Source organism: Hemicordylus capensis, chromosome 2 (assembly GCF_027244095.1).
Source record: "Hemicordylus capensis ecotype Gifberg chromosome 2, rHemCap1.1.pri, whole genome shotgun sequence".
NCBI lineage: Eukaryota > Metazoa > Chordata > Lepidosauria > Squamata > Cordylidae > Hemicordylus > Hemicordylus capensis.
In genome coordinates, this window is record NC_069658.1 from 178,542,949 (window position 1) to 178,556,008 (window position 13,060).

At 45.3% G+C, this 13,060-nt stretch overlaps 1 protein-coding gene across 7 annotated transcripts in view; it reads left to right on the forward strand.

Moving 5' to 3' along the window:
* KHSRP (KH-type splicing regulatory protein) overlaps positions 1-12,441 on the forward strand; it is a 43,804-nt gene extending 31,363 nt beyond the window's left edge. For 2 of the 7 annotated variants that reach the window (XM_053298591.1, XM_053298593.1), the window contains exons 10-21: positions 1,426-1,524; positions 1,726-1,828; positions 2,437-2,537; positions 3,299-3,443; positions 3,541-3,701; positions 3,824-3,939; positions 4,983-5,213; positions 5,677-5,765; positions 5,855-6,058; positions 6,771-6,848; positions 6,961-7,121; positions 11,707-12,441. In XM_053298591.1, the coding sequence (XP_053154566.1) occupies positions 1,426-1,524; positions 1,726-1,828; positions 2,437-2,537; positions 3,299-3,443; positions 3,541-3,701; positions 3,824-3,939; positions 4,983-5,213; positions 5,677-5,765; positions 5,855-6,058; positions 6,771-6,848; positions 6,961-7,121; positions 11,707-11,715 (1,497 nt within the window). In that variant the 3' untranslated portion in view covers positions 11,716-12,441. The remainder of the gene's footprint in view (positions 1-1,425; positions 1,525-1,725; positions 1,829-2,436; positions 2,538-3,298; positions 3,444-3,540; positions 3,702-3,823; positions 3,940-4,982; positions 5,214-5,676; positions 5,766-5,854; positions 6,059-6,770; positions 6,849-6,960; positions 7,122-11,706) is intronic. The other 5 variants (XM_053298594.1, XM_053298596.1, XM_053298595.1 and 2 more) reach the window with 3 other exon arrangements.
* The last annotated feature ends 619 nt before the right edge of the window (positions 12,442-13,060 follow it).

The window sequence follows — 13,060 nt, forward strand, 5'->3', positions numbered from 1 at the left end:
GGTGCCTCTCTTCAGTTGCTGATGCACTGCACACCTTTCAATCAAATGGCCAACCTCCTCTTGTCAGAGCTGTAGTTGGTGTCTTTGAGCAAGAAAGCTAGCAGTGGCTGTGCACCAGGATGTTGGCTCTTGTTTGAGAGGTTTGTTAAGTGGGTGTTCATAAACAGAAATATCACAGGGCAGACATGGGTGGGTGGCAGGCTTGGCTTTAATTTTGCAGTGCTTGTCTGTCCAAACTGCTCATCCAAGGACCTCTCTGTATTTTTGGCACTGTATGGAAAATGATGGCTTCCAGTACACTCCATACACTGATGCCCAGCTCTACCTTTCTGCCACTGAAGTTTTCTCTTCCATCCAATATTACATTTCCAGTTGCTGGTCTAATATTTTTACACAGATATCTCATCTACTGGCAGTATGTCAGAAGATAAATTTTTCATCTTTCCTCCTGAATTTCTGTGTCTCTCTGTCACTATCTAGGCACAGGTCTTTGGGTTTTAACTTTTCTCCCACTTGCCCAGATTCAAACTCTCATCAATAGTATCACTTCTCCCAAACACATGGTGACAAATCTGCCCTTATCAGTTAAAACTTGTGGCCCAGTTTCCTGCTTTTGACTACTGCAGCCTTCTCTGTGGCCTTCCCTTGTCACACCTGAGTCCTCTCACCATGATCCAAAGCTCTGCCGACAAACTCATTAAACTGGAATCTTCCACTTGCAAATCAGTCCTTTGCCACTGAGCTATTTCCCCATCCACATCCATCACTTTTTCTTAACGACTAAAAGCTCTCTCTGTTTTTGCCACAACCCTATCTTTCTGTCCTTTACATTGGTGTTTCCCAATCTTCCTCCTTCCCTAAGGCACACTTAGAAGAAGAGGAAAAAAATGGGGTACACTCCCCCCATCCTCCTTGTGTGTGGAGGCAAAGCTTTTGGCTGACTTAAAAAAAAATCCTCCTGGTAAAATCCACGTAATCACCTGGTGCATTATGGGTTGAGTCAGCTGCAAAAACCAGAAGTTTTTGCAGCTGACTTGCTCCTTTGTGCATTTGAAAGGAGGCATCCCTGTCCCAGTGCATTATGAGGCGGGTCAGTTGCAAAATTGGGGAACTCCTCACTTTTGCAGCTGATGTGGAATTAGTGTGGCACACTGGTTGGGAAATGCTGCTCTGTGTTTTACCTCTTCCCATGATCTTCACTCTTCCAACTCTTAATGGCCAAAAATCTCCTTTGTACAGTTTTACTTGGGTGGTGACTCTGAATTGCCAGCTTCCCTTTCTGGTGTCCTGCCATGGAATTAAAGCATTTTCAAGTGCTCAGTTTACCATGGGGGCTCTTCTAAAAATCCCCCTTGCCTACCTTGGGGAGAGTGTACTTTGTGGAAGATTTCCAGACGATTTTGCAACTAATGCTTTGTTTTGCAGCAAGCCTGTGAAATGGTAATGGACATCTTACGAGAACGGGACCAGGGTGGCTTTGGTGACCGAAACGAGTACGGTTCCAGGATTGGTGGAGGAATAGATGTAAGAACATTGGTTGGAACTTCTTGGGCAAGTAGAAAAAGTAGTTTCTGGTGGGACATCCTCTCCTCTCCTCTCCCTCCATTGTCCCTGTGTACGAATGTCTAAAAGTGGGGTAGGGGTGGCAGCAGGAGCCCAACTTTTTTGATAACTTGAATTGCTCATAACTGTCCTAGTTCATTTATGCCTTTCCCACTTGTCCAGGTTCCCGTGCCCAGGCATTCTGTTGGTGTGGTTATTGGGCGTAGTGGTGAGATGATTAAGAAAATACAAAATGATGCTGGAGTTCGAATACAGTTTAAGCAAGGTCAGAAGCCCAGATTGCTTCCCCCTCCTCTACAATCTGTCTTCATACTGTGTGGTGCAGCATCAGACCAACTGAATGTTTTTGCATTTCTCTGCCTGAAAATGCTTTCTCTTTGCCTGATCAGGCTGTGATCACTGTTCCCTATTCCCTTCATCCTTTTCTCCCTGCAAGTGTGGAAGTGCATTCTGCAGAGCTCAGGGAGTGAGATCTCTTCCTACGGACATCTCAGATTAGGGGTGCCTTTACACAATCAAAATTCCATATGGAGTTTTTTGCCCATATGGAGTTTTGACACCAAAGTTGCAAATCTGATGTCTTAGCATGGTGGTAATGCCCATGTTTCTAAAGGGGCAATGTTACCTCTTTTGGGTCTGGCTTTTTCCCATTCGTGAGTTGCATATGTTATCCCATAAAACTGGTGTAGTTTATTGCTATTGATAGAAGAAGTAATTAAGGGGGCTAAATTTATGTCTGTCTTTTGAAGGCTAATGCTTGCATGCTGTCCCTAGTTGCTTAGGTCAGCAGTTCAAGGCAAGCTTCTGCACCTGGTTCTGAAACTCACCATAAGTATAAGGCCTGATGACATTTCCTGCTGGTTCTTCTTTCAGATGATGGGACGGGTCCTGAGAAGATTGCCCATATTATGGGTCCACCGGACAGATGTGAACATGCTGCCAGGATTATCAATGACCTGCTCCAGAGTCTCCGGGTATGCAGTGCTCTTTGGTGCTAATATCAGCTCTCAAGATAATAGAATTCCCATCCAATACATCCCATCAGTGTACATTAGAACTTCAGTGCATGAATTAATCAAGTAGTTTTGGAATCCTCCTAGTCATGTCTGACAAACACCTTGAAGGTGCTAAAGCACCTTAGTCTTCATTACTGTGGATGTTTTTAACAGCTCAAGGATAAAATTCAACCCATCTTTGGGGGTTTCTTACCTAAGAGACTTGGTTCTCTCAAATACAATAGAGAGATTGCCCACTTCTCCACAGCAGTGACTTTGCTACCTTTATGGAACTCTTTCCACAGTGATGGAGGATCCGCCAAATTTTGCTAAGAACCCCTGGTGTGTTGCCGATTATTCTGGGGCATGCACACTTAGTTGATGTGGAATGGTAGCCAGGCCTGCTGGGTGGTGGATTTCCCTTGTTTGAACTAAGAATGCACCCTAGAACGTGTCCAGAATCCCCTGCAGCTGCACACTATGGGGGAAGATGGGGAATGGTGGTGGGCAGGCGGTCTTGCAGCAAAGCTTGTCTGCTGTTAGTGATACTCCCATTTTCAGTACCCTGATAAGGTTCGGCAGCATCCAAAGGTCCCCGGTTTGGTGTCATATGCCAAAGCAGGGTGCTGTGTTCTGGGAACTGCAATGTTCTAGTAAAGTGGGGGAGTATTTGCCCCCATAACCACAGGCTGCGCCTGAGTTTGGTTCCAGTTTGAGAGAGTTGTGTTCTGTTCTTGCAGAGTGGCCCACCAGGTCCCCCTGGATCAGGAATGCCTCCTGGTGGAGGCAGAGGTAGAGGCAGAGGGCAAGGTAATTGGGGGCCTCCTGGAGGAGAGATGACCTTCTCTATCCCCACTCACAAGTGCGGGCTGGTTATTGGCCGAGGTAAGTGTCTCTTGTGCTTCCCAGCTTCATGTCAGCTGACCTGAAATGGTGGGAATCGAGCCTCTTGATTGGTTGAAACCTCCACATTCCCTTTCAGGTGGAGAAAACGTCAAGGCCATAAACCAGCAGACAGGAGCCTTTGTGGAAATATCCCGGCAGCTACCGCCCAATGGAGACCCCAACTTCAAACTGTTCATCATCCGAGGCTCACCTCAGCAAATTGATCATGCCAAGCAGCTTATCGAAGAAAAGATTGAGGTAGCTCTCTGCCCTTCTCGGGACAGCAGGCCTCCCAGATGGGGAAGCAAGCCTGCTGATGGGGTGTGTGTGTGTCTGGATGCAAGGGTTCTCACTGCTGAGACGATTCATTTCTTCCCTAGGGTCCTCTCTGCCCGATTGGACCAGGACCTGGGCCTGGCGGACCTCCTGGACCGGCTCCAATGGGCCCCTTCAACCCAGGGCCTTTCAATCAAGGGCCACCCAGTGCTCCCCCTCAGTAAGTCATAAGGCTCCTCCAGCATGCCACCCTCTATGGGCACTTGGCTTCTTTCTCACTTGGAAGTACTGGGAATCCTTCTAGCCATCTCGGAAAAGAAAATTGGAACTGGAATACTTGAAGAGATGCCTGTGTACTGCTAAGCCAGATGGGCCATGAAGTCACAGATAGTGCTGAGCTGAAAAGAGCAGACCTCTTTTTGGCATGAAATTCTCCTTCCCCACCATTTTTGGTGGCTTTTTGAGGGGCACATGAGCATGCAAAATTGGTTGCCTCCAAGGCAGTCTCCAGCACAGTCCTTCTCCCCTTCCCTTGACACGGCACTTGCTAAGAGAAGGAACAGGGATTGTGCTATACTGTGGGTTGCCATTGGTTGATGTCAACAGTAGTTCTTCCCAGGAAGTGTTTTCCCTTTTAGCAGAAACTCTGCTTCTCCCATTTGTAACTTGCACATTGAGAGTCGGACAACCCAGAAATCTGACACAGCTTTTATTGGAGGCATTTGGAGCTGAAAATGAGATACCAGGACAATCTTAGATGGAAACAAAAGCCAAGTGCCATATTAATAGTTTTGCTGTCATGGATTAGTACTGCTAGGAGAGTAAAAGTTACAGTCCCAAAAGTTAGTATGTCAGTTATACATTTCCCTTCTGGGAAACTGGTATAGACCCCACTCACAGCCTTAGGCAGGTTGTGGTTTCATGAAAACGTATTAAGCAATGACTTCCTCTTGTTCATCCTGCTTTTCCTCTTACTGATGTCAGAGATGTCCTTAAGCATGTAAAGTTCTCCTCACTACCTCTTTAGCCAGGGAGATTTGCCTGGGACTGAGCTCCCTTGCTGCTTGATTTCCCAGAGCAGTTTGGTTACCACTTAGCAGGCCACAGATGCAGTGGCACACCTAGGTAGTTTTGGCACCCAGACCGCGCCTGCTGCAAGGCCCCCCGTTGGGGGAAGCGGGGGAGGAAACCTGCTTTTGGGGGCCTCCTGCCGCCACCCCATGCCCGCCACGCTGAACCTCTGATTTCCCCCCATAATTTTAGCTTCCATGTGCATGACCGGGGGCGGGGGGGCGAGCAGGCCCACCCCCATGGCGGCGGCAGCAGACGGGGTGCCTGTTGGGCCTGTCCATCCGGCCCAGCGGCTCTTGAGAACTCTGAGGTGCTCCAGTGCGCCTGCGCAGTTGAACTAGATCGTCGCAAGCCCGTGATGTCACAGGGCGGAGGTTCGGCGCAGTGGCAGGAGGCCACAGACTGGGGCCCCAAGGTCCAGGGGTAAGAGCACCTCTGCACAGATGGCCCAGATGGCTGCTGGTTCTTGTTTTTAATGTTAATATGCCACTTTTCAAAAAAATGTTCTCAAAGTGTTTTATGTAGAAAACTAAGGTTCCCTGTCTTAAAAGAGCTCACAATCTTAAAATGAAAAACTGCATAAGTAGACACCAGCTAACATACTGAGGAAAACTACTCGAAGTAGTCCCATTGAAATTAGGACAAGTTAACGATGCCTAACTGGTCCTTTTAATTTCAGTGCAACTACTTTGAGTGCTTCTCCTCCGTTTATCAGCTGCTGGAGGGACGCATGGATAGGAACAGGTGCTCTCTCCCTGCTAAATATCAGAGAGTCACCACTTTAAAAGGTGCCTGTTTGCTCCGTGCGCCAGGGGTGGGACTTGGTTCTAGAGTGTTCCATCCGTCCTTAATTCTGCCAGTGACTCTCTCCCTCTTCCTCTTCTAGCCCTGGGGGGCCACCACCTCCACAGTACCCACCCCAAGGCTGGGGGAACGCCTATCCACAGTGGCAGCCTCCTGCACCTCACGACCCAAGTACGTACAGCAGTTCCTGTTTGTTCCTCAGGGGGTGGTGAAAGGGAGCTAGACGCACGTGGCCTCTTACATTGTTGTCCTCTTTCCAGGTAAAGCGGCAGCAGCGGCAGCAGCAGACCCCAATGCAGCCTGGGCAGCCTATTATTCGCACTACTACCAGCAGCCACCTGGCCCAGTTCCGGGAGCACCCCCAGCCCCCACAGCCCCACCGGTGCAAGGGGAGCCACCGCAGCCGCCCCCGACTGGGCAGTCGGACTACACGAAAGCGTGGGAGGAGTACTATAAAAAACTAGGTAACTCCGTGCACAAGGACTTGACCCCTTTTTGGCAGGGAAGCCATTGAGAAGGGACAATCAGAAACGCTTAACAGAAGTCAACATTGACATTTTTTGAGATTTATTTTCTAGCCTTCTTAGATTGACTTTGCAGCATTGTTCTTGTATGTTTTTATTTTAATTTTATTGCCTTGATCCTGCTGATGAGAACAAATCTCATTCCTCACATCGATGGGAAAAAATGTAAGGGAACACTGCTTGACACCCATTGTATTTACCTTTGCCACTTGGATGAAAGGGCTTGCCCATTCACTTCTGGGTGCCTCAGGCACAAGTAACTGAGCTGACTTGAATGCCAGTTACATTGATGCCTCAAGCCAGCACAAGTTCTGTCAACTGGTGTCTGATTCAGAACTTATCTTTTTGTAATGGCTTCTTCTTATTTCGCCTGAATTTCTTAAAGTGAAGTGATTGCTGAAGTCCCTCCAGGCCCCAAGGACCACAGGCAATCTAGTTGGGTGGTTTGTCCAAGACTTACGATTTCGGAGTCTTTCCGGTGGTGGGGAAGAGTTTGTCTTCAGTGGGCAGACAAGCCTCCACCTCTCCCCGTTGGGGGATTGGCTGACTAACAAGGCCCTGTTCAGGGCAGGCTTCTGAAAGGCAGGCTTGGAAACCTGTCGTTGAAAGCTTTGTGTGACCCGGCTCCTGTTGTCTTTGACACTGCTTGCAGGCCAGCAGCCACAGCAGCCAGGAGCCCCACCACAGCAGGACTACACAAAAGCTTGGGAAGAGTATTATAAGAAGCAAGGTGAGTGAAGGGCCTGAGGAGCTGCCTTGGAGGACCTTGGCTGTAGCACTCTCTTCCGGCTGGGTGCGGAGTGTTTCCCTCGAGTGACTTAGTCCCTCTTTCCATTTGGAAGCAGCTCAAGTAGCTACTGGGGCAGGGCCAGCAGCACCACCAGGACCTCAGCCAGACTACAGTGCAGCCTGGGCAGAATACTACAGACAACAAGCTGCCTACTATGGACAGACACCCGGCGCTGGTGGCCCAGTGCCACCACCCACACAGCAGGGACAGCAGGTGAGTTGTAAAACCAAAGCTGGATGGCCCCTTTTGCTTGGGAGCAGGTGTCTGTATCAAAAGTATGCCCTCTGGTCTAGAGCCAGACTCCTAGGCAGAAGATGTATCTTGCGGGGAGGAAGGGTTGGTGTATTATTCTCCCCTCCCCCCCACCCCACAACTAGAGATGTGAAGGTGGGGGGTGTGTGGAATGGGACTGGAAGATTTAGTGGGGAGGGGACAGGTTTTTCTGTTTCTTGCAAGGACTTTTATTTCTGAAAAATTGGGAAATTTTGGATTATGAAACATTTCCTCTTGGAATTATTATGAATAAAATGTTTAAGAAAAGGTGTGCAAATATATTCATATTAAAAAGGTGTTCTGGACTTTGCTCTCCCAAGCTTCTTGCTTGCTTCAGATTCCTCTATCTTCTGCATCATGGGGAAGATACTGGTTTGTGTTTGGAGGTACACAACATCAAAAAATATGCTAACATGAAAAAGTAGAAAAGCTTATCTCAATCCAGGCAAATTTCAGTTTTTAGAGAAGTCGATGATGATGGGTTTTTTTTTATTTCTATACTGCCCTTCCAAAAATGGATCAGGGCGGTTTACATAGAGAAATAATAAATAAATAATTAAGATGGATCCCTGTCCCCAAAGGGCTCACAATCTAAAAAGAAACACAAGATAGACACTAGCAACAGTCACTGGAGGTACTGTGCAGGAGGTGGATAGGGCCAGATGTTATCCAGATGATAACACTGAAGGATCAGAAGAAGCAGAAACATTAGATAGTGAGAGCTCAGAAAATTAGTAATTAGACAAAGTTTCATGTGGCAAAAACCTGTATTCAATAAGTCTTGCATTCTTTCACTCTTTTCCTCTTCCTGAAAATGTGTGGTTTCTGAATTTGCTTGACACTGGAGGAGACTTAAGGCCAGAACACACAACTTTCTTTGATTCACTATAATGTTGTTAGTGGCTTAGATACAGTGCAGCAGCCTCTTCATCCAAGAGCAGGACATGCACACTCATTCTGTGCATCCCTCAAACAGCATCCTCACTTCCACCAGACTTACAGAACTCCATGGCTCCTAAGATTTGCATCATCACTGCAGCAACAAGCCTTCCATTGGTGGTAATGGGAGGCTGCAGCAGTGTCAGAATCCTTAGTAGCAATGGAGCCTCAGTGAGCTCAGGACTGGGTTTGGGGATGCATAGAATGGGCGCACATGCTCTGCTCTTTGATCAGTGGAGCGCGACACTGTATGTAGCCAGTTTCTTCTGTTCTGCCTGCTTCACACAAACTGGCGAAAACTCAGAGATGCTGGATTCCTTGGAGCTCAGCAGCTTGCAGCCCACTTGTAACAAACATTTAAAAGTAAATACAGTTAATACCTTTGTACTTCTCTGAATAAATTATATTTCTAAATGTAATATACTGAACATGATCAATATTCTAATTAAAGGACGTTATGTATAATAAATGTTTTGTTCCTAAAGCAACTGTGATCTGTAAAAGGCATTTTAAAAAAAAGTGTGGCATATTTTTCAATTTCCTCCCAAAATTTCTGTTTTCCCAGGGGGAAAACTCAGTGTGTTGCATGGCTTCAACATTTCCAGAAATTTTATATCTTTACCCCAACACACACACACTCATGCTGCTCCTTTGATGTAGATACATGCAGGAAATGTTTTTCTTAGATCTTGGGGATGAAGAGGGATGCCTAGATGGCTATCTCAGCAGTATGTCTGTTTTGTGGGAGTATCACTAGAGTTAAAATGGAGCATTTAGGATTATATTCTAGATGAGACAGCTTCTTTGGCTTCAAATGTGTGAGATGAAGCATGTGCCAGAGTGGACCACCCTGCTAGTTTCCCAACAGAAAATGTAAAATAGATGCAAATAGCATCCAAGGCAGAAGTTCTGTGCAAATCAGAGTTTGAGTGAGCATGTGTGTGTTCTGCTTAACTAGCAGTAGCTGCCCACATCCAGGAATGAAAATGTCTTTCTTGCTTTCATTTTTAATGCCAGACATTGATTTATTTAGTCGTGTTATCCGAAGTTTGAACCATATTTTTTTCAGTCAAAAGTCCTACAAACGTTATTCAGTCAAAATACTGGTTTCATTCCAAGCCAGGCACTGGAATGAATTTGCACACCAGTTTTTCCAACACACAATTATCATTTTGCAGCCATCTCATAATGGAGATTTTTATATATGCTCTAGCCTTAGAAATGCTATCTGGGTGCATTTGGGTGTTCCCGGTCCCCTCCCCCCACAACAGTAGAAGGCATGCGTTTAACTGCACGCTGCCCTTGTTATGTAACCAAGATACACTTCTAATGTCAGAGTTCCTCAGCAAGTACAGGAGAACATGAGGACTCCTGTCAAATTCACTCACTGGTGTCTAATGGATCTGTGAATGGACATGCCCCAAAGAGAGACCCTTCTGCTACCAGCTTGAAAGTGGTCTTGTGGGATCTCCTGACATGTCATTCTGTTCCATTTTTAATAATTATTATTTAAAAATAATTTTTAATTTTAAAACTATCAAATTATATGCATTTTAAGTAATTTGAGAGAGGACTAGTAAAATGATACCGCTCTTGTGGAAGCCCGAGCCATCCCTACAAATTGGTGGACTAACCATGCAAGTTTGTCTTCATGAGACCAGCTGGTGAGACCAGCAATGCTGAGCACATGGAATAGCACTGCAGGTGTAGCTCTTTGGACAGCTCTGAGCTTAGGACTGGCTTCCTTGCCTTGGGACCCGTAAGCTGCTAAAGTGTGCTCGGAGAGAAGCTGGAGAACTCTTGTGCAAAGACAAGACATGAACATAGCCAAAGCTGTGAACTATGCTAAAACAAGTCATACCTGCAATCTGTGTAAATTACACGTTTGTTTCTTATTCATAATTCTACTTCTGCTAGCTACTGGCAAGGAACTTTGTACTCCTCGCCCCCTCCTGTTTACAAAGCAAGCAAAGACTTCTGACACAGCTCCTATTTTCCATCTTGTGTTTGCCACCACAGTTTTGCTTTTTTAAATTAAAACTGAAAGCAGAGGCTGCTAGGGACATCAACATTTGGCCAGTTCCAAATTCCATGTGTGTGTGTATTGTGATTGTGATTGAGATTGCAAAATGCACAAAGCTAGTCTCAGGCGAACCAAGCACTACAGTCAGTATGTTGTTGATACTTGTTGCCAGATCTTGGGATAGGTAAGGCTATGAAGACCCTGCCCTCAATTCTTAGTTAAATAATAATTCTCCAGAAGTAGAAAGGCAGCTGGATCAAGGAATGATTAAAGGAGCAAATTGAAGACATCTATGTGTGGAATATGCACATTTTTGTACATCTAGCTTTAGGGCATTCAATATTATTACCTTAGTAATGTAGGAAGGGCAGGTTCACCGGAGGCAATGAATAGTGCTCTTGATAAGTGCCATTTAGTTTCTAGGCCTTCAAAGTTTGGATGTCCACGAGGAGCAGAAGCTCTTAAAAGTTACATTTGAAAGGTGAGGAGGCAGGGAAGAAAAAGATTATTAAATACTTCCAGAAAAACTTAGTGGCCTGTATATTTAGCAAATGCCTCTTCTGTATTCTGGGAGCTTATATACAGATTCCACATTCTTTGTGAAAATTCAATAAAAATCCCAGGTTTTTTAACAAAAAAGTGACACTGGAGTGCCAAACAGTAAAATTCTGTACCAGGGCCATGGAATATACATCCTTGAGATGGGTTGGAGGCTGGGGTGAACAAGGTAGAGACCAGAGCCAGGATGGCAGTATTTAAATATTGGTTAAGACTCAAATTTTGCCCAAGTGGGTTGGCCCACCTCATTTTGAAAGACCAGTCCCACTCAAAGTGGTTGCTAAAGCTGAAGAGAAAACCTCTTAAGTTTAGACTCTCTGAATTCTTAATTTGCTAAGGGGTATGAAACATGCCATTAAAATAACGGAGCAGCACATCTTGGATGTTGAAATGCAGGAGGAGAGAAGTAAACTTCCCAACTGTATTAAGAACTGGTGGGTTGCTGCTCCTCAATCCTCAGCAAGTTATCTTTATAATGCCCAACACATTGGGGAGTCTTTATCTTGGCTCATTTCAACGTTTTCCCATTGGCATGGTTGGAGGGCAGATATATAAGGATGCCTTATTTGCGCAGGTGCCTCTGTGATTCAGGGGAAGCAGAAAATGTGGGGCAGATTTTACAGCACTCCATGCAGTAAATTGATTTTACCCTTTTTAAAAGGTTTGACGGGAAGATCTATGGAATTTTATGAAACATCTCTTTTTACAGATAAAGGTGTATTAGTTATTTCCTGTTTTGCCCAGTTTTGCACTATTGCATATAAAATTCACCAAATAAGGGTTAAGGCTCCCTCAATCAGTTAGGTAATGATGTTCACCTAGTAAGCAAGCTTGTCTAAATAGGGTTAATTGTATTGATAGTAGGCTCTTATGAACTGTAATGGTTGTTAATTGTATCTGGTCAAGTACCATGATAAAGATCGATCTATCCTTGAGATGATCCCTTTTGCTTCAAGCTTCAATAACAGATTCTCATCTCTTTTTTCCCCTTTCTCCCTCCCACAGGCTCAGTGAGTTGAATGTGAACCTCCCCATCTCTGAGAACCTTTTTGTTTTGGGAAGAGGTGGCCGCAGCAGAAAGTGACGGGGTGGGAAGGGAGCTGGCCTGTTGCTCTGATTGCTGGGTTTCTTCTGGGAATTTTGGCCATGCCCCCTTCGAGTCTCTTTAAAATAAATCCAAATCTCCAAACTCCTAATGTTGAGCCAGCAGCTGTAGAAGATAGCAGACTAAAACCGCCGCTGCCGCCAGACCCAATCCTGCCTGACACACACCTCAGTTTTCAGGGTAACACTTCCTCTTTTCTTTCTGTTTTTGTTTTAAAAATAAACTTTACAAGGAAAAGTCACTCTGCTTTTTAGTTAGAGTTGGAACATTCCTCGGACAAAGGTGTTGGTGTTTCAGACAAAACCTTCCCTGCCCCTCCATTTCTCCACTGCTGGGACTGATCTGTCGTGTTTTTGTCCAAGAGAAAATTGAAACAAAATTGTATGCTCAATTTTTACTTTTTACCGCTCGTTTTTAACTTCACAAATAAATGATAACAAAACATCCCCCTGTGTCTGCTGGGTGGTGTCTGTCTTTCTCTCTCTGTCCATAAGGTTTTTTGAAGCTGATGTTTGTTCACAATATAGCTGTTGTAAAAGCCTGATAATGGTCATGAATTAAGAGCTTCCTGTGTTTTTATAGTTTGAGCAGGCATTTGTGCATTTTTGTTGAATAAAATGCTTTTTTGTTTTAAAGTCTCTGATGCAACCGTGTGTGTTTCCAAAGGTAGGGCCTGAGCTTCACTCGGCTCTGGGAATAAGCACTAGTTTCTCAAAGGTGGATGTCCAGCTGGGAGCAGGAGAGAGCTGGAGTAGACTGAGCTTTTGGCACTCTTGTAAACTCAATGCATATACTGTATCCCTGTCAACTTTGAATCCATGGCTGTCTTCTAGTTTAACTTGCAAATGAGGGGATGGAGGACTTCACACAGGAGTCCATGTGGCCACCAGCCTGTTGGAAGTTCTAGTTAATACAGCTGCCTACAGTCATTTCTGTTGTCTTTATTCAGAGGCTTGATATAATTTATTTGGGTAATTTCTAAGACTTTCTGCTGGATCTGAGTACCTTGACTAATGTTTCTAACACTAAAGGATATCTCCTTTGGCATCTTTGCAATCTGATTCGTTTAAGTGGCCTCAATAGAGTATAAAGAATGCAAAGCTGAGCCAGTGCTAAACAATGTGTTCATTTTTGCATGAAATGATTAGCTTACATTCTTGTCTATGCATGATGAATTTAAGTGGATTGTGATGAGTGGTGCTGATGCAAGAGCACCTAGCTTCTTTATTTGGGGGGGGGGGGGGGTGCCGAAGG